This window comes from Nilaparvata lugens, chromosome 1 (assembly GCF_014356525.2).
Source record: "Nilaparvata lugens isolate BPH chromosome 1, ASM1435652v1, whole genome shotgun sequence".
Lineage (NCBI taxonomy): Eukaryota > Metazoa > Arthropoda > Insecta > Hemiptera > Delphacidae > Nilaparvata > Nilaparvata lugens.
The window spans coordinates 34,423,016-34,450,595 of record NC_052504.1 but is presented as its reverse complement, the minus strand read 5'-3'; the positions used below and the strand labels follow the sequence as shown (position 1 = coordinate 34,450,595).

General features: G+C 34.6%; 1 protein-coding gene across 2 annotated transcripts in view; it reads right to left on the bottom strand.

The window, feature by feature from the left end:
- The window catches only part of LOC111048265 (piwi-like protein Ago3), a 64,134-nt gene extending 38,661 nt beyond the window's left edge, over positions 1 to 25,473 (bottom strand). The window contains exons 1-8 of one of the 2 annotated variants that reach the window (XM_022334137.2): positions 24,987 to 25,473; positions 12,696 to 12,845; positions 11,822 to 11,937; positions 5,282 to 5,434; positions 4,783 to 4,981; positions 4,096 to 4,295; positions 2,207 to 2,320; positions 1,055 to 1,220 (exon numbers count right to left, since the gene is read on the bottom strand). In XM_022334137.2, coding sequence (XP_022189829.2) covers positions 1,055 to 1,220; positions 2,207 to 2,320; positions 4,096 to 4,295; positions 4,783 to 4,981; positions 5,282 to 5,434; positions 11,822 to 11,937; positions 12,696 to 12,833 — 1,086 coding nt within the window. In that variant the 5' untranslated portion in view covers positions 12,834 to 12,845; positions 24,987 to 25,473. Of the gene's footprint in view, positions 1 to 1,054; positions 1,221 to 2,206; positions 2,321 to 4,095; positions 4,296 to 4,782; positions 4,982 to 5,281; positions 5,435 to 11,821; positions 11,938 to 12,695; positions 12,846 to 14,194; positions 14,324 to 24,986 lie in introns of those variants that run through there. The other variant, XM_039426805.1, reaches the window with a different exon arrangement.
- Between the last annotated feature and the right edge of the window lie 2,107 nt (positions 25,474 to 27,580).

The window sequence follows — 27,580 nt, the reverse complement described above, 5'->3', positions numbered from 1 at the left end:
TAAGCACCTGATTGAATGATTACAAAAGTTTAACAGCTGAGTCATAATTTTGACACAGTCCCACATACATGAACTCGCTCACTCACTTCCATCACCAACAGACGAAGAAATAATTATTATCCGCTGTTTTTCCAAGGATGAATAATAATTATCCTTTTAATGTCCTTCAGCGAGTTTTCCCAGGAATGAGACCTAGTGCAATCAAATATTATAAACCTAATATGTTCTGAATTTCGTGAGAATCATTAGAGCCGTTTTCGAGATCCGGTGAAATAAAAACATATAAACATCTAAACAAAGTTTTGGAATGCGAAGATTCACTGACACCACCCCATTCAATAGTTTTGTGCAGCAAAAAAACTGGCACTGTTGTACTTTTTACAACAGCGCGACTGCCGGAAGGTTAATTATGTATTATTATGTATCCCCCATTTTACACAAATAATGTTTGCGGAGCTAGAAAAGGATAGCGCTATCAGCTTTATCGAATTATAAACAAGGATAGCTACACCAATGTTAATCAAATACTGCAATTCTAATGTGGATCTCACTGTAAAGGAAGGTGTTTTAAATTATTTTCGTGTAAAAAACTGCGAAATATCTTGAATGTTTATCAAAATACAAGCGATATAACAAAACCCTGAGCATTTTGACTGGAATCTTGTTTTTGAGGAGTTTGTATGTGATTTCGACTTACTGTATCATCATTGCGTTTCTCATTAAAGTAATCTTCATGCATCATCTACGGTTGTTATCCAAAAATGACTACGGAGTGCATTTTTTTAGCACATTTGGCGCGGCCTAAGTTCAAGTATTTCTATTACATTAAATAAATTATTAGAAATTTTAAATTATTTAAAATTTCATTTTCATAACTAAAATTTCAAGTTTAGTGACATTATTTCAGCAGCCAGTAATAACAATGAACCAAGTATAGAATAGTCTTCACTGATTCTAAAAAGTGATACTTGACCCAATCACGCTTCCTGTGGATTAGCTTATTAGTAAATTGTATACTTTCAATGAATAAAAGACGGGAAAGGATAAAACTTACTTCTTTGCCAGCTTTCACGAATGTATCGCTGGGGTTGATTGTGAAGTCTATATCATCTACTCTGTACAGCTTTTTGTTGTAGTCGGTCATTACCGAGTTTCCAATGAGTGTAGCTTGAACGATCTCCTTGTAGTCACCCGATCTACTCCCTTGCAAAACATCTTGACTGTAAAACAAATGAAAATTATTAATTGCTGAAATAGTTACTCATCCCTAGTTAGGAAAATAGAACACTAAGTTAATACTGCATTTCTAGACATATTAGAAGGTTGGAATACAAATCTAAATGAATCTGGAATCATACGTTTTTTTTTTTTAGTTTGGTGTTGGAAGTAATTACTAATTTTAACTAAGAGTAAGTTGATGAAAAATTTCAAATAACTATACATATGTCTGAGAACTAAAATAGCATTAATAAAAATCAGGGTGGTGCGAAGTTGTTCTTTTTTGAAAAGTTTTTTTATAGTTGATAGACAATGAGTTATGCACGAAACAATGGTCGTTTTTCAAACTTTGTAGTTTATGTGAAATTGTTGGGGTTTTCCTGTGGGAAATGGTTTGTGGAAGTTTATCATTGAAAAAAGTCAAGTGATTTTTCTGTCAAAGGGCTCCATTTGGCGTGAATCACAGAAAAGTGGAAAAGGAAAAGAAATTCTGAGGTGTATGGGGCACCCTGTAAAAAGCTCCAGGGCTAGGTCTTTTTGTATTAATTTAAGCTGTTAAATACTCCAGAATAATTGCATCCAAAAATTTGGCGTGTTAAGAGTTTTTCCAGCAAAAGTACCTGGTGACTGGACTAATAGATTTTATTAGTCCTACATTTAGGAAGCTATTTAAAAAATGAACTAAAATTTTTAATTGTAACATCTTTGGGTTGAACTGTTGAAAAAAAATCCCTGAGGATTGAAAAAATATTCATTTTTGAATATTAGGCTGAAAATTTCAATTTTTATTACTTTATTATGCAATTACTCCTCAACGCTTTTACAGAGTTGATGATAATTATGGAAACAGCTCGATATTTTTTTCAAAAGGACATTTCATGACTGAAAAACATACTACAGTAAAGAAAATCATTCATAACTAGAACTTGGCTTTGCTCGTTCAACAAACTGAGAAAATAATTAGAAAAATATGTGAGAATGAACTGACATGATTTGGTGAGCAGTGACCTTGCGCAGCACTCGGCTGGACACATCGCAGCAGATGAGGAGACCTCCTTCGTGATTTTCGATAGCCGTCACGTAACCCGGCCAAACTTCCAACCTGAAACCAAATCAATTAATAAGTCAAATTACCTTTTCATTTTATTACATTTAAGTTTGAAATACCGGTTTAAAATTAACCTCAAAATGTTTAATCTCATGTTGAAAACAGTCTGAAAACATGGTGTATTTCTTTTTATATTGGCAGACATCACTTCGTATTATTGTAAATTTGTATATTGTATAGTAAATCCGACATCAACTTTCGTTAACAATACTTATTCGATTTGTGATTCATCACAAGCTGCCATGCTCGGCGAGAGTTTTGCAGGAGTCCAGATTTAAATCTGAACTGGAGGGCATTCTTTTGCAAAACCCTTTATATTCTTTTGATGACTTCTTCCAAGTGAGAATGGAAAACTTTTTCAACACCGTTTAAGTCTAGAATGGCCATATTGAGCTTATCGATTTTTCTATTTTCCACAAGGCTGACCATGTTGCCTATTGCCTGTGTATGTAATTATTATAGAATCACTACATTTTACACTTGAACACATGTATTTTCACGTCATTTTATAGTAATTGTATGTAAATGTAACTAAACCATAGAATATACAATCTTAGTTTTCTCTGACTAAACTGTTCAACATGACGCCTGACGTATGGGGGGGCCTGGTCTTAAATTGAGGGTGTGCATCATTGCTCATTGGATTCCGGGGGAGGGTTGGTACTACTGAGTATCTAGAGTATTTACTCATAATATCGGGGATCGAGCTTCGCTCTGGCGTACAAAAGCATAACAAATTTATTACGAAAGAAGAAATTATAATAACATACATAGTTCATACAGAAATGTTCTATCTAATCACAGTAAATTGAGAATAATTCCCAGAGGAATGCAAAAATTTCCCTTATAAACGCCCGGTTGCACAAAAGCCGGTTAAATTTTAATCCTGATTAATTTCACGTGAACCAATAAGAGAAGACTATTTCAAAAAGATGGATCTACTGGAATTAATCATGATTGAAAATAACCCGGATTTTTTGCAACCGGCACTAAGCACCTGATTGAATGATTACAAAAGTTCAACAGCAGAGTCATTATTTTGACACGGTCCCACACACATCAACTCGCTCACTCACTTCCATCATCAACAGACGACGAAATAATTATTATCAGCTGTTTTTCCAAGGATGAATAATAATTATCCTTTTAATGTCCTTCAGCGAGTTTTCCCAGGGATGAGACCTAGTGCAATCGATTTTTTATATTATAAACCAACTATGTTCTGAATTTCGTGAGAATCGTTAAAGCCGTTTTCGAGATCCGGAGAAATACAAACATATAAACATCTAAACATATAAACAGAAATTGCTCGTTTAATAGTATAGGATTTCTTGAGGTGACTGCTAGATAGAAAAGAATGATTATTAGTGTTCACTGTTGAAAATGGTTAGATGAATATGGTTTTTCATCTCATTGGAATCGTTTTTGTGCTGATAAGGAAAAATGTATCCTGCGACAACATAAAACGGAAATTAATGGAGAAAATATTTGTGAAACTAGGCATTTATTAGCAGGGAACCGCTAGAGGTGAGTATAACTGCATTCATCGATAAGGCGGTCGGTCCTATAGGCTAGTTCCATCACTACCAACTGTCAGCATTCCTTATAAATATCACCATTCAAACCATCCAATACTGATGGTTTCAAGTGATAATCACTTGACACAATATAATCCATTAAATACTGCCTAATGACTATTCTAACAATAACTACTGCCGACAAATGGAAATAATAGTAGAGCACATCTTCCAAGAATGAACTGCCAATACCTGTATTCGGGGATCGGTACGGCTTCCTTCGGATTGAATGTACTTCTTCCAAATCGAATAAAATTTAATATGTGCATGATTCTATTGAAAAGTACATTATAGAAATGCACACATTCTGCAAGATTTCTTTTCCTTTGAAAAGTAATCTCAATTTGAACTCTCGATTGATCCAATTTACTAACAGCATCCAAGTAAGTGACCTGAAAACAAATCAAATTTATATTTCTACATTCTCGTACAAATAAAATCAATAATCTAAAACATGTTAAACATTTGATTTTAAACATCGATAGCATACTGATTGAGAAATAAATTGTTATACTACTTTATAATAATTTCTAATAATACAAAATGACATGATGAGATGATGCCCAATGAATCGACTACCAGGCAGAGCGCCACTCGTCTACCCTATATTCAACAATAGACTTTACATACATTTAAAAAATAATTTTATACTTAATAGTTTTAATACGCTAATCAAGCCATCGGGGAAAAAAATTCCAAATTTGAAGTAAAATAATATCTCTATCTCAATAAAAGCAATTCCAGCCGTTAATATGATTTTGTTTGTTGTTTGATGAGAGGAGTGAGCTTGAAAACTAAAGGGCACACATTGAAGAAGGTTTGCAGATTACACCTGGAATTTTATTGGTATTATCTTTAAGAATTATTGCACCAACGTACCTGATCTTTTAGAAGTTTTGGCAAATAAAGAGTTTGTCCGTCAAAAGTCCTGGTATCTCCGATTATGTCTTTTCTGGTTGAAAGAAGATCATACTTGAGTTTCACATTATCCACTTCAGGAATAAATCTGACAAAATACTCAAACATTCCTTTGTCTGGGTCGCACTGCAGTCGAATGTAGTTCGATGTCATGCTTATTCTGCAAACATACAATACCAAAAATCATACAACTATTAACTGTAAATAATATCTCAAATTCATTTCAAAGCTGTAATGCATTCAGCTATATGTTATAATTGGGGGGGGGGGGGGCATTCAATGAAAGAAGTGATACATGAGAGAAATAAGAGCATTACAAGCATTTTTGTGTTTGCACAAAAAACACAGGAATTAATTAAATACTAAATCTATTGGATAATGATATTGAGAATAAAAGTGAAGTTGTACGATATGATTTGATTTTCTCTATTTGACTGAGTCTTTTTTCGAGTAGACTTACTGAGTTCCAGAAGTGCCAGTATGAACTTCTGGCGGTCTGTCAGCAACTGGCATTGGCTTAGCCCTTGGTTGTAAAGACAGTGATTCCACAGCTTCTGTAACCTTCTCGATAGGTCGACTGACGCTTGGTTCAGTTCTTTGAGCTATCAGCGAGCTAAAAATAAAGAAAATAGTAATTAAACTACTGTTTAGTCGAAATTCAGTTTACAATACAAAATACATTAAAATATCATCTTTTGATTGAAACATTAACTCAAACTCTAAACTGTTTACATTAAATTTTTAGGGTTTTTCAAGATTTTTAGAGCATATAAAGACTAATAAGCTATTTTATTTTGACTTGAATTGATAAGAATATAGTTTCTGAAGGTAGAACCCATTTGGATCAGTCTTCTATATTGGTCAAGGTCCTCACCGGCTTGAGAATCTGCTTGTAAAGAAGCAATTTCTTATAAATTGTTAACTTCGATGTCCTCCCAAGTAGCTTTTTCTTGTAGTCAGTAGTACATTTTCTTGAATTTGATGCCAAGTTGTTCTCTTTTATTCATTAAATGCTCCTTCCATCTCAGATTAGCATCCAGTGTACAATTGTCCCATTCAGTGTTAAGGGGTATATTGAATTCTTTTGTTTGTAAAGTTAACTTGAACTGACTTTGCTTCATTCAACTTTATAAGCCAATGCTTGTTTGTCCAAACATTGATTCTGTTGACTGTCATCATCTGCAATTTCTTTGTAGAATCTTCAACCGTTTCGCCAACGGTTTTTATTGCAATCTAGTCTAAAAAGACTAATGAGCAATTCTTTCCTAATATAATGATGAGTTAAATATTAATAAGATAGGTAGTTCTCACCAAGACTACTACTTCTAGCAACTATCTTGAAAATGACAAAATATAACAATAGTTATTATATGAATAAATGAGTTATCAAGTATTGTAGATATACATTTACACTATCAAAACTGCTCTGCTTTTGACACTCACTCCACAGCACTACACAACTCGAAGGGTTTGATCCGTTTCAATCTGCGCAGCATATGTGTGTCAAGTAACTGAACGACTTCTTCATTTTCATGCCGTCGGATCCTGTCTGCATGCTTGAGGGCGAAGTGCCAAATCTCTGTTGCAACGAACTCCACCAACAGTTCTCTTTGAATGTCAGCGTTCCGGCTGAATCTTGGAGCATCGACGATGTTCCTCAAACTTTGTTTTGGAATCGTTGGATTACATCTACATTGCTCTTGCTGGCACAGCCCCAGAGTTGGATTCCAAACATCCATATGAGTTTCAGGATTTGCTTGTAGATGAGGATCTTTTTGTAGATTGAAAGAGCAGAATTTCGGCCCATCAACCAATAGACTTTTCTATATCTTAGTCCTAGTTCTTCTCTTTTTTCTCCACGTTTGCTTTCCAACGCAACCTTGCATCCAGAGACATGCCTCGTTAGCAAATGGAACAGGTTTCCCAGTGATGGATAGGGGAATTTTCTCACATTTTCTGTTTGTGAAGTTGACTTGGACAGACTTTCATTTACAGGTCTCATTTACTTTGATTTTTCACAGTTTATCCAAACTTGAGATTTCATCAGCAGCATCTTGAAGTTTCCTGACTGTTGTCGCCCAGAGTTAGTAAAGCTGTGAATCAGCTAGTTAGTAAATCAGCAAATGTTGCCACTGTATCATTTTCCAACTCGGGTAGATCGCTAGTAAACAGTAGATATGGAATTGGCCCAAGAACACTACCTTAAGGCTGTGCAAAGGCTAAAAATAAACTTTCTACTTGTGATATTTTTCCAAGTTTTTCGATTTGTACATCATCAAACAATCAAAATGAAAAAGTTTTCTCAGGAAATTTTTTTTTCTCCGATCATTACTTTTGAGATATGAGCGCCTGAAGTTTGAATGTTTGGGACAGAACATTTCAAATTCGGTAAGATATAAATCCATGAGATTTAGAGGATGGATTCTTCATGGTATTGTTGATTTAGTAAAACAAAAAGTTTCTGAAAATATCAATTTTTGAAAACGTTATTCAATTTACCAAAAATAACTTAACTAAAAGCTATTTTTGGTTATTTTTAGTAGGTTGAATAACTATCTTAAAAATCTGGTGTGGTACACTCCCACAACTCTCCTTGCTCATTGAACTGTAAGCCACATTCTTAAACGAGAATAATATTTAGGGGAATAACATAAAGACGATTGGCGGCAACATATTTGAAACTGTTATGTATATATATATATATATATATATATATATATATTTGTACTGTTTATGTGTATATATAATTGTTTTCAGAGTACTTTTTCCTTTGTGTAAATTGTGAAATTAGACGATTTTTTAAAAAGCTATTCTACAGATGAAATATCTCGACTATGTGTTCTTTTTATAAACTGCTCTACCTACCTACCTCAAGCACGAGAGTCAGGTTACAAAGTCCATTTCTCAAAGATGGGGTGGACCCCCCATTAGTTTCCCAGGAAGGAGACTCATGCCAGTTGATAGAGCTGATGAATAACTTTACAGGGTATGAATTTGAAGAAAATCGTTAGAGCCGTTTTCGATAAAACCGTGAAAAACATGGTTTTTTAGTAATTATACGCCATTTTTTTTTCAAGAATATTACGGAGTCTCTGCAATTTTTCCAGAAATGAGACTCATGTCAGAAGTTAGGGCTTATAAATAGCTATTCATGGTATAAATTTGAAGAAAATCGTTAGAGCCGTTTTCGAGAAAACCGTGGAAAACATGGTTTTTTAGTAATTATACGCCATTTGAATCGAATATACTCCTGCTCTAATTTCTTTTAGCTCAGAATAGGCGGTTTTCTGTTTGACTCTGGAATATCTTCTCACTAGATATGACTCCAATATTTCAGTGTATTCAATTGGGAGCATAGTTCTTAATTTTGCTAATAGACCTCTATGCCACACCTTATCAAATGCTTGGGTAACATCCAGGAATATTGCACTACAAATTTTCTTCTCTTCAAGAGTCTTTTCAATTAAATTGGTAATTCTGTGAACTTGCTCTATGGTAGTGTGTTTCTCTCTGAATCCGAATTGATGTTTTGGTATCAACTCCTCAATCTCTATAATTGGCTTAATTTTTTCAAAAGCAGTTTTTCAAATAGTTTTGAAATTACAGGTAGGAGAGAGATTGGCCTGCAAGATGTTGTTGTTGTAGCAGCTTCGGGAACCCCGTTGTTTCACTCCTCCTCCGTCTCAAGGCCCAAGAAGTGGGTCACCCCACAGGGGTCGGTGCAGACGCTGGCGGCTGTCAATAGGAAAATGTGATATTATGTATTGTTTTTCCAAGTTTTGAAATCATTATAACTTCTGCAGCTTTCCAGTAATCTGTAATTAACTCAACCTAAAAGATGAGTTCAGTTTCGCCAACGGATAAAATTGCTGTGTCATCAGCAAATGTTCCTACTTTTACATTTTACGGGTTGAGATATATCAGATTTGTAGAGAAGGTAGAAGAGGGGACCCAGCACACTTCCTTCAGGAACCCTGATTTCTCTGAGAGAGGGAAAAGCATTATCTTGTTTTATTCTGAAATAACGGCCTTGAAGATATGATTTCAGTATCAGACAATATTTTGTTGATAAGAACTAGTTCATTTTGTAGCACAATCCTGAATGCCATAATTTGTCGAAAGTATGTGCTACATCAAGGAGATCTGCAGAGCAAACTTTCTTTTCCTCCAAGGTAATTTTCAATGATATTTGTTATTCTGTGCATCTGATCTATTGTACTATGTTTATCTGAAAATCCAAATTGATTAGTTAGTATTAAATCATTATCATCCATATAAGGCTTTAATCTTCTTAGTAGAAGTTTAAATAATTTTGATATTACTGGCAGAAGTGAAATTGGCCTGTATGAGGATACATCATGTGGTGGCATTCCCGGTTTAGGTATCATGATGACATCAGCTACCTTCCAAAAACTTGGCATATATTTCACTCTGAATAAAGCGTTGAAGAGATGGCATAGCTTCACAATTGCTTTTCTTGGGAGCTCCTGTAGAATCTCTCTAGTCGAAACCTGGCGTTTTCTTTCTGCTAAAATTTTAAATCCCATATTCTACCTCTCTTGGCGATGTTGGAGTGATGACTCCTGCTCCATGATGATGAGAATTCTCATCTACAATTTATTGTTTTATGGGGTGAGAAAACCTTTTCCAGATGATCAACAAACAAATCGGCTTTCTCTTTGTTACTCCTTGCTCAGCTATCTTGATTTTTACTTTACTTGTTCAAGAGGTCTCTTCAGTTTCCTGGTTGATATCCATACTAAAAATTTTTTTGTAGATTCATTGGTTAACTCTTTCAAGAATTTATTGATATCATATTGTTCTATATCCTGTATAATCTTTCTCAGTTCATTCGTAATTCTATCAGGTTCTGTTTCAATTCTTGGGTTTCTTGTTGATTGCCATAATCTTCTTGTTCTTATTTTTTTAATCAACCATCTTACTTTTACAGGGTAGCAATTAGCTTTGAAAATCCTGCTCTGAAGAGGAGGTGTATGTTCCCTTTATATCACTTTGTTGGATATTGGTTACAAACTCATGGACTTCAAATTCTAGTTCATCTCTAGTTCGCAGAGATGTGTTCAGGTATATTTTAGTGTCTATCATATTTTTGAAAGTTTCTAAATCTGTATATCTGTTGATGAGTCTGGGTGGCATTTCTTTTTAACAGCTGCATTGTCAAAGCTATTGGAGAATGGTCAGAGTTGAGATCAAATTCTTCTTCAACTTCAACACAGTTTGGTGGAATATTATTTTGTTAAGGCTGTGCAAAGGCTTAAAAAAAACTTTCTACTGGTGAAATTTTTCAAAGTTTTTCGATTTGTATACTATCAAGCTATCAAAACGAAAAAGTTTTTCTACGGTCATTACTTTTTGAGACAAGAGCGTATAAAGTTCGAATTTTTGGTACAAAAAAGGATGAATTCTTCATGTTATTGTTGATTGCATTAAACAAAAATTTCCTGATAGTATCAATGTTTGAGGAAGTTATTCAATTTACCAAAAATAACTCAACAGAAAGTTATTTTTGGTAAATTGAATGACTTTCTCAAAAATTGATACTATCAGGAAATTTTTGTTTTATTTAATCAACAACACCATGAAGAATTCAACCTCAGAATTTCATGGATTTATCTCTTATCGAATTTGAAATAACCTGTCCCCAAAATTTAAACTTTATGCACTCATATCTCAAAAAGAAAAAATTTGTTCTTGAGAAAAATTTTTCATTTTGATAGCTTCATAGTATACAAATCGAAAAAAATTGAAAAATGTCATCAGTAGAAAGTTTTTTTGCCTTTGCACTGCTTTAAGGAAAAGTCAATCAGGTCTGGAATTATTGTTGTAGGTGTGTGTTGGCCAGTAGGTTGGTTTTCTTGTTGAGTGAACATCGCAGTGGTATTCATTAATAGCCAATAACAGCTCTTTTCCCTTAGTTATGGTTAGTCGTGAGCCCCACTGTGTATTCTTTGAATTGTTCTCCAATGATAAATTTTCCTGTGAAGATGCTTAGGAAATCGATGTATTCTATCTTCCTACCGTGATGGCCAGTAGACGGCTCCAATAATAATTGTGATCGTACCGGATAGTCTACCGATAGGTTTCAAATTGTCAGGAACTCCTGCAATTATTCTATCTTCTTGAACTCATAATGGTTCAGCTCTTCCGCCATAACCACACTTCCGCCTCTAGGACTGTTGTTGGTATGGTACGTTTTGTACCCTCTAATTTTAAAATAGGATTCTTCGGTGAAATGAGTTTCAGAAATGAGATAGGCATCTATTTTATATTCAATTAAAATTGCTAATAGATCATCTTTGTGCTGTAGTAATTAGCATTCCAAATCATCCAAATTTATAGGTTGAAGCAGTTTTAGGCGAATGCGTGTTGAATCTTCCCGCATTGTATTTATTGTAGAGTTGTACAAGTATGGATAATTTGGCTTACTTTTCAACCAAACTCTAATTTAATTTTTACAATGAGTAGCTTAAATATTGTCATTACACATATAAAGAGGGAAAAATTCATTTTTATTTTCAATTGATTATGAATAGATAGTAATTTTTTTAAAAAGGCTTTTTCCATCTAACTACATTAGTAAACTTTATGGGATGTTGATAATACTTTTATGTATAATTTAACGTGTATAGCCTACTCAAGTCTACATTAACAAACCACATATACTTGTTCTTGGAGGCTTTTAAAACGATTTCACGAAGGATCGTGTTTCCACGTGAAATACTCAGGTAAACTTCTCATAACGTTGGATGAGAAAGGCCGCCTTTCAACTTGATGTATATTTTTTCAAAATGAGTTTCAATTTTTTTACTTGAAATGCCACCATAAGCTACACATTCATGAGATGAATTTGAGTTTGGTTGATGAATAAGCCCGTGACAGTTATTTCACATTATCCATACTTCATTTCCCAATCCCGTATTTAGATTGTTCAAAAACCAACTTGACATATATACGTTTTATGTAATAGCAATGTACGAACCTCATCATAGCTCCTCGACCCATGGGTCTGATTGGTGCCGGCTCAGAAGATGCAGCTGCTGACTGGCTCAGAGCTCCTAATATTCCCCTTCCTCTACCCACAGAAAATCCCGGCATCTACAAAAAATAAATGCAATTATTAAATACATTCATTTACTTTGCTAATTCAATAATTTAATATATTCATTTACTAAGCTTCTAGATCAAAGGGGAACTGATATCCATGCTCTCAACATGCGCCTCAAGACTTTGATAACCCACCCTCATCAACTGAAGCCCAATTATATATAGAGATAAAGAGGTTCCAACTTATAGCTTGATACAGTCAAGAATATGAAGTATTCTGGATATATTCTAGATGCCATGCATTTAACAATCTTTATATAGTTGGTAGAGTCTATTAAACTAATAAAAAATATCCTTCTTATTATTTCATTGAGAAAACTTGATATTATCAATAAATATTTTTGACTATTTGCAGTTCGCTGTAACTTGATACGGTATGTGTTAATTTGATATAACGTCAATTATTGCTCTATACCCGAATCTCCTTGTTAGTTGAAATGAGTTGGATCATTAACTAACTTATAAATAACTTAGTGATGACTTTTGAACTGTTTTTTTTATATTTTATTATTGTTCTTGGTTCAACTGATGACTGAACAATATTGGCTGATAATTTTCAATGCATTATGCATTTTCAGACTTTTCACTGCATTAAAAAATATTATTCTTCCGTTTCATGATCCAGTGAATAATTCAAACGAGTATCCCAGCTAAAACTAAGATCAACCTTCCAACATCACCCTTCCCGTTACAGAGGAAAGAAAGTTGGAGATTTTTTTCAAAGAGCCTGTTTTATAAATGTATCTGACCGGTTGCGGAGGCGCCTGAGCCCTCAATAGGGCCTGAGCCGCTTCTGCTGCCGCCTTCTTCTGCTTCTCCTCCTCCTCCATCTGACTCAGCAGCTCTCGGAGGCGGTCGCCTCTCCCACCACTCCCTCTGCCCGCCATTATCTTTCAACGCTGCAATCATACACAATTCAATTTGTTATCAAATCAAGGCAACATCATTCAAAATGTAGCATTACAAAGTCACAAATCATTTTAATCACAATTATAGTAAAATTTACGCATAAAAAGGCAAGCCATAAAAATAGTTTATGAAGTGATAACTATTTTGATTTGTTGGCAAATCAATTCTAAATTTTTACTATGGAAGACTGGGGCACTATTAGACAGGTTGTTAGTACACTAGGCATAGACAAGAACAAAAGCTTGTAAGAATAAATCCTTCAAAAAAGAATTCACCATGGAAAAAATGACTAAGGTGGAACAGTTTTTTGTCCAATTGTGCCTCAGTCACCATTTGTACATTTCTTGGACTGGATACCAAAGTGCAATCTAACCTTATTTTGAAAATGTTTATCCATCTAAATTCGTGTGGGAAATAGTCCAATTTTATTTTTTTACTGATTAGTATTTCTAAAAATATAGAAATAAATAGCTAGTTCACATTATTTGAACGATTTACACAATATAATTTAGTTCAAGCAGTTGGATTGCATTGTAATTTAGGATTAAATAACTTATAATGAAATCAACAAAGTTGTTACAGTGTGACAAACTGATAATAAGAGAACTGAGAGGAGGAAATCTGGAGGCAGTAAGAAGAGGATTATCTATTTACCCTACCAAAATGTTTCATTTTTTTGCTGTAAACCAGCACATGAAATGAATGTATAAAAATATTGCATGAAGGATTGCATAAGGGATGTGTGATATGAGCACCTAATATCACTCCAGGCAGTTTCAGGTTAACGAGACTTTTTCAAAAAGTAATCAATGGTAAAACGATAGTACGATATTTTTCATCAGTTTAGAAATTTGTGGCTAAATTTAACTCATCATCTAATAGAGAACCCGTAATGTAGATCCTTTTCATCGGTTTCCAGCATTTTAGTTAAATTTACCACTTACTAGTATCACAATCTGGTCAATAGAGACTAGAGCTTTGGATATTGAATATTGAATACTTTCGAATGATTATTATCAATATTGATAGTTCATAACGTCATAATGTAACAGCTTAAAAAAGATATCCCTAGAGATATATGATTAATTAATTAATTACAAAAAATATTTTTCGTATCTTGAAAAATAGAGCTAAGATTGTATTAATGTCTCAATTTAGATCAATAAAAAAATCTAGACTATAGAAAACAGAAAATAGAATGATATTAAATCGGTTGGATGAAAATTATTAATCAAAAGTAAACACAATTCTACAAAACTGCATCTAGTCTTTGTTATTCCGTTTTATCCTTAATATTATATTAAATTTTTAGAAATTACTGCAAGTAAATGGGAATTACCAATTAGTATTGTGGGAATAAGATTAATATATATAAAATAGAATGAAAAATTCTTCTATTAACTCTAAAATTGTAAAATATTGAACAGTTATTGAATCTACTACACAATTCAACAAGGACTGGACAGGAATGGGTTAGATCCAGGCAAAACAGACTCTTATCTCTTTCGACGCTGGAATAACGTTGGTAACTGTTATCTTGTTTTTCAAATAATAAACCCTTATCAGTTTTTAATTCACCGGCTCAATTAAATTGAAAAGGGGAGTGGTAGAAAGATTAGATTGCTGAAAGGTCATTTCCTTTTAAATAAATATAATAGTGCAGCAGTGAGTCATCACTTTCTATCTCAACATTCACCTACAAACTTTCAATGTTGTGAAGGTGATGTTATGATAGATATTGACAATATATTTTTAAAAAAACTTTTCAATGCCAACGTTTCTCTGCTGACTAAAAAGGATAAAATAATTTTTCAGCCAGTCTCAGAATCTCTTCATGTATTAAATTGAATTTTGTCACCAATTTTATGATAATCATAATATGTCTAGACAAAGAACGTTGTGCTCCAATGTGTTATTTTTCTCATGATATATTTGATTTCACTAAATATCAATTCAAGTGAAATTTATTCAATTTTTAAAAATCAACTCAATTTACATTTTTTAATTGGTATGAATCTTCCTATAATTGATATTCTGAGAGATCAGATATGTCATGAGACGAAAACTATATCTTGGAGAATGTATCCTGAAAATTGTAAATGTATTATGAATTTATAATATAAATTCATAAACATATTATGTTTAAAGATTCGGCAACAGATCTTCCCCAAGATTTCAACTTTTGGCGCTCATATCACAAAAAGTAAAATGTTAAAAAAAGTTTTTCATCTGAAAAATGTTTTCTATTTAGGAAACTTGCTTGATAGTATCCAAAATACCACCAGAAAAAGTTTGCGAGAGCGTGGTGCACAGCCTCAAGGGCCGAGACACATGAGGCGTTTTTTCCAGACATGTCGGCAGGGCTCGACAGGACAAGAAGCTCTCCAAATGTTGTGTTTGAGTGTAGGTTTGAGTTTTGACAAGAAATAAAATAAATATATGTAAAAAAATATCCTGTATTGCTATATAGTAAGGTCCACGTTATAATGGAGAATCCGATTGACAATGGTGTTGTTATCCTTGTCTATAATTCGACAATGCAGATAGCGCTATCCTTTTGTTGCTCTGAAAAGTTGCCAGATCGTGTTTTAACAATGATAATATAATTAATTGACTAAATGATAAAACAAAATAAAATCTTATAGCACCCTTCATTTTTTTAAAAACTTTATTTTTTAATTGACTAAATATTCAATCTCAATTATAAAAATGTATGATTATTTAATCATTGAAAAAGATACTTTCTTGTCGGATCAAATATAATTGATCATTTTTAATGAGAAGACAGTGAAGGCAGAGAATTGGTAACGCTGTTCTCATATCTTTCTCCACTGTTATTATAAGTAGACCTCACTATAGCAGTGTGACCAAAATATTCAACTTGAAAATACTTAAACAATCAAGTTATTAAGAATGTAGAGTTTTACATCTATAAGAGACTAGCCGGCAGGCTCGCATCGCTCGCCTTATCCTTCTAGCCAGGGGGCTCCGACTCCTGGACCCCCGGCTGGTTCATCCAGAAATAAGATCAGCAGGCTCGCTTCGCTCATGTATGAGAGATTGAGCCGAGCTGGTCAAACATATATTGCCTTCTTAGGGTTGAAAGCAGCTTTTGACACCGTATCTAGACAGTACTTTTGGGATGCTCTCAGTGAAGCAAGTGTGACACCTGAACTTACCAAAAGAATTAAAAGCTGTACAGTAATGTGAGAGGGGTAGTGAGCATAGGAGGTGCTACATCTAGAGAATTTAAAATAGATAAGGGGGTAAAACAAGAAGGCAGTCTAAGCCCACTCCTATTCATAGTACTGATTGATCAAATAATAAAAATGTGCAAGAGAAGAACGACTAGAAGCAAGATTGGAAACCGTAACCTCCGCCTCGTATACGTTCAAGCACTGATATGTAAGACAATATCTTGCTAATAGCTAACACTCAAAGTGATCTACAAAATGCTGTAACAGAATGGTGTAGTGTGATAAGATATAAGGTAATGGGTGTCAACATTGAGAAGAATTAAGTGATGATAGTATCAAAGAATGAGGAAAATGTGGAGTTGGATGTAGATGGGATGGTAAAATATTGGAAAGGGAAAACAACTATGAATATCTTTGATTACATTAATCTCTGCAGATGGGAAAGTTGATGAAGTGATAGACAACAGGGTCTATCTGTCATCTTAATAACAAGTTTTAAAAAAAGGTGGAACACAAATAAAAATAAATTTTTCAAAAGTTATATAAATATTTGTAGTCGATTTAAATATGCCACTGCATCTGGTGTTGCTACCAGGAAGTCATCCAGCCTGTCCTCATTTGTCTTATGGTTTGAACAGCGCCACATTCACAAAAAGGCGTTTGTGAATGTATTACCAGCTTAGAAGAATAATCCTGGGAAAACGAGTAATAAGCCAGGGAACTACTATGTCAATATTCAAGCCAGCTCTACTCTATGGAACAGAATGCCTCACAATGATAGAAAAACACAAGAGTAGAATTACCTCCTCAGAAATAGGATGTTATGACTATGTAAATTCGGATGAGTAATTAACGAAAGGCAAGGCTGGTTATGGAGGTAAGACCGGAAGGAAGACGAAGAAGGGGAAACCTCGACTGGAATGGAATCAGTATGTAGAGAGTGTAGCTGCTGGGAGAGGAAAGATAATGATTGAAGTTAAAATAATGGCACAGGATCGAATAGTTTAGAGAATGGTTGAAGGAGCCCGAACCTTAACGGCATGAGGGTATGAGAAAGAAGAAAAATTTTCAATTTAAATCGAAACCTTCATTTTCCAAGTCAACAAAAATCATCGCATAATTTCTATGGCATGCCGCGAGAAAACGGGGTAAATAAGTTTATTCATTTGCATATTCCGAAACGTCGAGAAGATGTGCCAATGTATGTACCGCACAATAATAATAATATTTTCCGTACAAGTGGGGAAAGGCTCCAACGCCTTTTTGTGAATGTGGCGCTGTTCAAACCATAAGACAAATTGTAGAAGAGTGCACAAGAGGGCAGGCTGGATGACTTCCTGGTAGCAACACCAGATGCAGTGGCATATTTAAATCGACTAGATATATGTATATAACTTTTAAAAATTTATTTTTATTTGTGTTCCACCTTTTTTTAAAACTTGACTAAGATGACTTCATTGTTGATATGTGTGACTTGTGTTAGATAACATTAAGATTTGTGTCGTAGCGCCATACGCTAAATAAATTAAGTTTATTCATGAGTTCTGTTAGGTTCCTACTAAACGGGCGTTATTATAGAGGTTCATGTAATAATGGCAGTATTTGATTAATATTGGTATCCTTGTCTATCATTCAACAAAACAAATAGTGCTATCCTTTTCTACCTCTGCAACGTTGCCAAACTGTTTTTCAACAATGTAGAAATATAATTGATAAAATATTTAAATCTCTTATGAAAATTCATTATTAAATCATTAAAAATATTTTTCCTTCACGAATAAAATAATAAGAATGAACAGATAATGTAAATCATACCAGTATTAGATATCTTGTATAGAATGCAGTAACAAGGAAGATAATCGGCAACACTGTTCTTCTATCTCCTTTACAGCTATTATAACGTACACCTTACTAGTAAATAATAGTTCATTTTCTTCCAAGACATAGACTTTTATTCATGGAATATTAAAACTTATGTTGGATGAAAATAAATATTTTTGATATACAAGTAGCCTCAAAAGTTGTTGCCTAAACAAAATAAATTAAACCAAAGGGGCCTATAATAGACGAACGAACAACTTGGTTGCCAACCTAGTTGCCAACTTGCTGTGTTGGAGGAGATGTTGTTCGTATGTGGGCAGGTTGATAGTTGTAGCAATCGGTTGATATGAGATCAAACAGTTTTGATTTTCTGTGGGAGGAGCCTCATATTGGCAACTATGTTGGATCATCATCTGTGGGGAAGTTGACAACACAGTTCACAGTCAGTATTTGAATAGTGTCGTAGTACTCATGGGCGCCGACTTATCAAAACCTTTGGGTAGGCTTAATTGTACGGGGGTTTGTGGGGTATTCAATCCTTCAGAAAATGGGGTCCAGGGAACCCCCAGAAATTTGTAAAATTTGAATATGCTTTGAAGCATTTTCAGGCCTCATTTCACCATAAACGAAAACTTGATTTGTGAATTGTATGATTGAGAGGCAGTTATCTAGTAGGATGATTTTAAAATGGTTCTGTTTTAATTATTTAATGGTTTAGAATCTACTGTCGCTCAAACCCAGGTTATTTTATGAAATCAGGCCTTTTCACTTATCACAGTATTAGTAAACCAGAATCTCAAAACACAATAAAATGTGTTTGTATGCTGAGTAATAATTAAGTATTGACTAAAATAAAATGGGAATTTGCTCTTTATTGAGCTTGTACAATTTGTTGGAATTTTTTTATTTGAAGTAGTTACCTATTTCATCAACTTCTCAAGTGAAGGCGGTTAATTGTTCTTTCAAATTCAAATAGTTTTTATTCCTTCAAGTATCTACAGTGAAACATGAAAGAAAACTCAATATTACGGTATTCCTCCACAAAGACGGAACGTCTGCGTGTGGAGGAGAGTTTCATAGACAACACAACATAAAATAATTATAATAGAAAAAGATAAGCTTCAGAATAAAATAATGATAGACATGGATTAAATACAAATTCAAATAATACTAAAATGTAATTTATATTATGAAAAATAATAATAGTATTAACTATCCTGCAATGCTGTATTTATTTTATAATGTAATGAATTGATAGAGGAAAAAAACAATATGATAAATCCTTTGATAGTTCTGGCTTTCTGATAGTTATCGGATATAACGTGAGCGGAGCAGAGCTTCGGTTGCCTCCCAGCCAATGTGATACAGCCACCTATCCACACCTCTTCGGTACACGGCTAGACTATACACTTCCGCCTCTCTTATTTCATTCGGCAAGTTTCTATATAAAATGCGAGCCAGGTAAAATGAATTTGACAGCTCTGACCCATGTGTCAGTTGTGGAATATCATAATTATAGTTGGTCCTGTGGCGAGTTTCATACCGGAAATTTAAATTTGTTTCACCTAAGATCTGATTTGGGTTTTGTATTTTTTCAAGTGAATTAATAATGTTTTGATGAAGATCTGTCTGATATTTAGAACCGGGAATTCTGAAAAAAGCAAGCTAGTCGGATATCTATGGCCTTTTACAAGATTGTTTTAATAATTGTCCTCTGTGTGTCTGCCAGTGGTACCAAGAGTGTAGAGGAAACACACCCCCCCCCACACAGAAGCCAGGATACCATACTAGATCAGCGACTGAGCATAGGCGAAATATACTTTCCTGCACTGATCCACACCCATCACCTGGCTAAGCTCAGAGAAGGCAAATAATAATTTCCTGAGCCTACTTCTGACACACTGAACATGTTGCCCCCAACTCAACTTGTAATCAATTATTATTACACCCAAGTATCTGTAGCCATCAACTCGTTCAAGAGTACTGCAGTGACAATCCTGCATCTTTGCGTTTCCACAAGAGTGCATTTTTAATATTATTGGGCCAGGATCAGCCTGGTCTCTTGTTAAAATTAGCATTAATTTAGTTTTGGTGACAGTTGTGGTCGAACCAATTCTTTAAGGCATTCACAGACAGACGCGATACAGGGCTCGGGACGATTCGGTACGATATGTTATTACATAGCGGTAAATGAGAACGTGCACACAGCAGCGATATACAGAGGAAAGCGATATTATCGCAAGCGGTAGATCGCGTCGGTAATTCGGTCTACCGAATCTGTTCGGTAGACCACTCGGAAATCAAGGCGGGAATCAGTAGTGCACACCTTTCTTATCGCACATGAATGCAGTGTAGTTAGTAGCTAATAATTTAGTTCAATTTTTTTAAATATGGATCGGTGTTTACAAGAAGAAGCATTGTTTTTGTCGCTCGCTATGGACGAGGACGAACATGATGAGCCATTGTAAGTAACTTTTCATGTTTTATAATTGAAATTCACGAACTTGAACCAAGAAATTACACATTATCAGATTTTTTTTTGAAAAAAAAATCGGTTTAAAGAAGCATCAAGGAATATGCATGGCAAAAGAAAATCAATTCCGTTTAGTAGTTATTGAACAGCAAAGTAGTAAATAAAAAATTACGGGATTTCGATGAAAATACAAATTTTAATTCCATATTTTTTAATAGATTGGAAATACTTCTTATTTCATGACCAATGTTTTTAGCAAATAATGAAATAGCTAGTCCAGCTGATTATTGCTCCAGTCCTCCAGGGACTTTCTTTTGCTGGTCAAATAGTACAGTTTTGAGATTCGGTTTGGAAATGGTAGTCATTTTGATTTTGATTGTAAAACTGAAATAGGAACTTTTCGATATACCCGTAGATAAATAAAATTGTATACTTCAGGCCTTTGGCTAACAGGATTAGTTTCATCAGACAACACACAAGGTTTTTCACATAACCATTGGAAAAACTTATTTTCTAAAATAGAATTTTAATCAACCTGGAACACTGCACTGCACTGATTAGAAACATCTAATTTGGAATAATTACTAATAGATGGTTTTACCGAATTCCGAGCGTCTGCGTGCAGCGCGTGTGTGAATGTTCAGTTCGGTAAACTAGCGATATTTTCCCGAGCTCAATATCGCACGGTTTGTCCCGAGCCTGTGTCGCTTCTGTCTGTGGAAGCCTTTATTTTGGCAAGGTCTATTGATGCACTGCAATAGGTCTTCTCCCAAGTGCCTCCAGTTGACACAAATACTGTGTCGTCCGCGAATAAGGATAATAAGAATAATATCGTTTTCCATTAATTTGTAACTTGAAAGATCATTTATATAAATAAGGTATAGTAATGGCCCAATGGTACTTCCTTGGACCACACCATATTCAACAGGTTCTGTTTCGCTGATTGTGCCATCAATGGAAACATAATGCTGTCGATTATTGAAGTAACTTTTGAACAATTCCAGTGAATTATCCTTTATTCCAATCATCTAGAATTTGGTAATTAGTTTATCTCTATCAACGGAATCAAAGGCCTTGGCCAAGTCTAAAAATGTAATTGAAATTTTATTTTTTATTTTTATATTATTTTATATAAACCGGGTCAAGTCGAAAAGAGCATCGGAAGTATTCCTGGATTCTTGAAACCAATATTGGTTTACAGAAATTAAATTATTCATGGAGATGTGCTTGAATAATTGTTTCCTAACACATTTTTTAATGATTTTAGGCATTGTTACAAGCAGAGAAATTGGTCTGAAGTTGGAGAATGCATTTTTGGCCATGATTTATGGATTGGGATCACCTAAGCCGTTTTGAAGGCACTTGGGAAATGACCCATCTCAATGCTAAGATTGATTATGTGCTGAATAGGGAGTATTAGAAAGTCTATATTTTCTTTGAAAACTCTAGTTGGGATCCCATCACAGCCAGGGGCAGATCGACCTTTAAGGCTCTTGATTGTGTCAATCAGTCCTTGTCTAGAGACTTGCTGCAACTCAAAGACAGTTTCAACAGCATGATCCTGATCTATTATCTCTGGCACCCCCGGTGCTACGATGGAATCTGCCAAGTTTTTACCCACTGCCGAAAAAATTTATTAAGTTATTACTAATAATTTTCTGTGAGTTAGTTTCGTGAGTTTGGATAAATGCTTTTATAGGGAAAGGTTGCTTCTTGTCCTTCTATTAAATGTTATTCTTCTATAACAACATTAAAAGTTAGTGTAAACAGTACCGTAAACCTGTAATTTAACACTTTTTCATAAACCTGTTCTTAAGCATAGACCTGTTAAAAAAATGGAATATATGCTCTCAACTTTAATGTTTGATTATATATAAGCCTTCTTTATTCACAACCAGGCTCTTCCAGGTTTGTTACATAGTTCATATACTTCAATAAAATAGAAGAGATCGCTCATTTTCTGTACATGTTGAGTGTAAACGCTACAGCAGAGCTGATCGGGCAAAGAAGTTGGCAAAAGCCGGTTGAACGTCTGTGGGAAACAGTGGCCAACCAAGTTAGCAACAAGGTTACCCTGGACCTGGTTGACCTGGCTAAGGTCAACTTTAGCCAGAAATGGGCCTAAATTCTTGAGCAACAATATATTCACTTGACAAAGTTCCAGCTACCATACGACATAGAGGAACAGGAAAAATTATATGTAGCCCTGAAGAGCTACCTGACAACCAGGCCACTTTACTCTGTGGAGGAATGACGACCTCGACGCGACCGCGTTTCCAGTGGGATGAAAACATTTAACCTAAGTTTTTCGATTTGTATATCATCAGGCTATCAAAATAAAAAAGTTTTCTCAGGAAAACATTTTTTTCCGATCATTACTTTTTGAGATATGAGCGACTGAAGTTTGAATTTTTGGGACAGAACATTTCAAATTCGGTACAATATAAATACATGAGATTTAGAGGATGGATTCTTCTGTTCATGGCATTGATGATCTAGTAAAACAAAAATTTTCTGAAAATATCAATTTTTGGAAAAGTTATTCAATTTACCAAAAATAACTCAACAAAAAGTTATTTTTAGTAAATTGGATAGCCTAACTGTCTTAAAAATTGATATTTTCAAAAAAAAATTGTTTTACTAGATCAACAAGGTGTAAGTGCACGTCCAGTGCCAACATACCTGTCATCAAATTATGATATTCCTAATCTGAGTTTTCCTAACCCAAGCTTTCCTAACCTAAAGCTTTCCCTAACCTTAGCTACTACTTATGTTTGCTACTTATAGGTTAAATGCATGTAAAGTTGTGCTACTTTAAACTTAGTTTATTTTAAAAACTATAGTGACCGCCGTTTAATTTTTGTGATTTTGTGCTCAAAATAACATATAGGTACTAAATCGATCCAAACCAAAAATTTTATGACAGGTATGTTGGCACTGGACGTGCACTTAGCCGATCAACAATACCATGAAGATCTATCCTCTAAATCTCATGGATTTATCTCTTACCAAATTTGAAATGTTCTGTCCCAAGAATTTAAACTTTACGCGCTCATATCTCAAAAAGTAATAATCAGAAAACTTTTTCATTTTGATAATAACAAATGAAATGATCAAAAAACTTAAAAAAAATATCACGAGTAAAATAGTTATTTGTATATCTAGAGTGAAAAGTACGACTTTTTCGCCACACTGCACAGAAAGCAGCTGTTTTCCAGTCTCTACGTAGATCTGAAAGACCTTGTTTGCAGACGACGTCAGAAAAGGGTTTCTTTTCCGGTCTAGGCCAGAAAGTTGTCTCTTTCCAGCCGCTCATGGAAGTAGTTAATAAGTCATCCGCTAGATCGGGCAAGTGTCCACTTTCATCATCAGCTGAAGTCGCCATGATTTCAGTTCCAGTTTCGAATCAAACTAATTCGTTTCGCAACCAGTTTTATTCAATTATTTATTGTTGATTAGTGCATTCCGAATTTTCAAAAATGCTTGAAGATGACTGTGGTATTCCAAGTGAAATTTTAAAAGAATCTGAAATCCTGACTGCAAATCTTCTACCACTAAAATCAAGAGATAGGTACGATAGCTTAACGAGTATTCTTTATTTATTTTGTCAGCAATACCTGTAGTGTGGCGAAAAATATCGTTCGCACCACGGGCAAAAATGTTTTTCCAGCTCTCAATCTTTTCTAGTCCTCGGCCTACGGGCTCGGACTTGAAAACCGATTTCGAGCTGGAAAAATCTCATTTTCTGCTCTAGGTGCGAAATATACTATTTCTCCCTGTGGGAAAAAGTTTGAAGCCCGAGGCGAAGCCGAGAGCAACAATTTTCCTGAGGGAGAAAACGTATTTTTCGCTCGTGATGTACACAACATTTTTCCTCAATCTACATTTTTTTTATAGAAACTGCAAATAATATCATTTTAATAACTTACGTATTGGTGACAATGTTTCCTAACAACATAACCTAAAATCTGAAACCCAAAAACCGGTCGTATGATTGGCACTGCCGATTGCACTATCTATCGGCAAAAGTTGTAACAATTATATCAGCTGGGCGTCAACCAAAAATGGCTGACTCCAGATCACGCGGTTCAGATTTGAATTGCAGATCAAAAATATTATGTTGGCTGGTATTTTGAATAGAATATAATATTTTTAAAATTGTATAAATTTTTATCGTCTACTAATATTAAGAATATAATATCATACAAACATATATTTCATGAGTTGATCAAATTTCTGGTTGTGGTATTGAATTCAGTTGACTCAATGACAGACACCTCTATTATGCTTTCTCATCTGAGCTTAGACCTTCTACCCTATTACAATGTAAGTTTCAAAATAGAGATGCTTCCCATGTTATTTAAATGGGGTCACTTTTCCTCCCTAGGGAGTTTTTCTGTTTTTTACTACCGAGAGTGAAAAAGTGACACTTTAGTATTATGTTTTAGGGAGTAAAGTAAGTACTTTAGACAGTAGGTGGAGGAAAATTTTTAGCCTTTGCACAGCCTTAACCAAGCGTGCACTTGCACATAACTTATAAACATTCAATGAGATGGCACATAACTCATAGAAATAGCAACTTAACAAGAAAAACCATTACAAGGTCTAAAAGATAAAAGTTGTTACAGGTTTGTACTTACCTAACTTTGATTTCGTTTTCCAAACCTATTTTATAGCCTAACAAAAAATCACAAAAACATTTCTTAGTTGAGCTTACATTGCTTTTCATGGAAACATGGATTTTACAGATAAAGAAATTTAAAAACACTAAAGAACAAATCTAGCTAAACTTCTAACACATAAGTTACAACGTAGAGTAAGCAGACTATGAGCATCGATGTCAGCTTTCCAATAAATAGCTACAAGGTGCCAAGGATGCAAGCATGCATCAAATCAAAAATTCCACACCATGTATTTTGTTTATTTTGTTTTATTATGTAGTATTTATCATGAATATGAATTCTATAATTCCAAGAAATTATAAATCCACAAGGCACAAACCACTTCCACTATAATAAAAATCAGCGTTGCAAAATGCAAATGCAAACATTCACAGAACACAGAAAAAAAGAAAGAACAAAGAAGCTAAGTAGGCCATGAGGCAATCACAAAAAGCCATCTTGACCTAACACAGCACCGTAATACACATGCGCAGATAATGGGTTTCTCTCACCAGTTCCTTGTCTATCGTTCAACAAAGCAGATGGCGCTATCTCTTTCACGCATTGCGATGTGCCACATCGTTTATCAACAATGTAGAAATTCAACTAATTGACAAATTTTTAATTTCAATTATAAAAATTTATTATCACATATTGAAAAAATATTTTTTCTTGACAAATAAAATATGATTTACTGTTTTCAACAATAATTAACAGTTGAATTGATCAGATATAGCAGTATTAGCTGTTTGCGTGGCAAGGCTGAGATATGGCAACCCTTTTCTCCTATCTTCTCACACTGCCATTATAACGTGGTCCTCACTATAGCGAAGTCCACGTTATAATGGCATGGTTTGTTTAGCAATGGTATTGCTATCCTTGTCTATTATTCAACAAAGCGGATAGCGCTATCTCTTTCTCGCTTTGCTCTGTTACCAGGGGCCTGTTGCTTTTTTTAAAAATGTAGAATTGATAGTTAATTTAAAAAATATTTTATCTTAATTATGAAAATTAATTAGGAAATTATGAAAAAGTATAATTTCTTGCTTAATAAAATATAATTGATCATTTTAAAGGAGAATGAACATTTAATATTGTCAATAAACCTGTATCAGCTAGACAGAGAATTGGCAACGTTGTTCTGCTATCTTTCTGTACTGCCATTGTCAATCAATTAATCACTTTATTCAATACATACATTAATTATTTATATCAATGCTTCATTGAAAATAAAAAAATATATAATAAAATACAATCACCATCTAGCATTATAAAAATCATTATAATATTATAACAAACTAATTCTATCAGGTAGCCTACTTGTCAAGTTTATTTTAAAATCTGTTATAATACTTTTCATCTCTAATATCACTAATACCCATAAATTTTATTTCTATATAAGATGGGCTTTGTTTGAATTTTTCTGTTTTATGTTCCTCAATTAATATTATTATTTTATTTTTTGAAGGGACGGATTCAAAGATCCAAAGAACCTCTCACATCAACCGAAGCTTATTGTGTTCCCAAGTAGTATGTTAGTTGGGCAAACCAATACCTGTGTCCTTTACAAGAACCAGGAGTTTATCCCTTGCTAACATCCCATTCATCACCTGGCTGCTAACTAACATCCCATTCATCACCTGGTTGATTGTCGCAATCCAGTGTGATGCTTGGCAGTCTCTTCAGACTGATTGGTCCTCGTGACCTATGTGAGTTTTACTTCTTTGAAGGTCCTTCTTCTGAGGAATAAGGGGTCGCCAAGTTGCGTCTAGGACGCCTGGCTACCCTTGACTCAGCATCATGACCCACATTTTGTGCCTGGAGTTTCTCCCATCTCTGGTCTCTTGGGTTTTTTCGTTTTGCTCCTCCAAAACTCTTCAGGGTCAATAGCCTCATCTCTCCCAAGAAGTTTAGCCTGAATGGCCGTCCTTCTTTGAGCAGTTGTCTGAGAAGCTCATCCTTCCTCTCCAGTTGGGATGATGTGATTGAGCTTACATCATACATGTCGTGATCAGTAGAAGCCTTCTCAATGTTGATAGTATCTACATAAGAGTGCAATGGAACCTCCTGTGTTCCTGAAGCACCCAATTCAGATTAAGGAATCTGCCCCAATGGGGCAGATCCCGTGAGTTTGAAGGCAAGGCAACTTCTGGAGTTGCCTTGGGGTTTGGTTTGTTCATGTGGTTCCCACGAACAGCTAGGGAAGTGGAGTCAACTCAGACAGAGCCCTGCATGTCCAGGCAAGGCGCCTGGTATCCTGCAGGCACCGTTAACCTAGCGCTGCAGTGCAGGATGGTTTCTCACAGCTTGGCATTGTTGTCATTTGAGATGGTTGTCTGGCTTGGAAGTGTTTCGATCGCATTGCAGGATGACTATTAACGGTTGCCAGAAGATCAACAGCTGGGTCTTTTTCGTGATAGAGAAATTCTGATTACAGATTCGTTCTCAGCGACCCCAAGTTTAGCCTGAAGGCTCAGAATGTCAACAATGTTTTTAAATAATTAAAAATCATCATGAAAAGTCATTAATATGGTAGTACACCACGTTTCTTGAAACTTTTTACTGGTGACTGG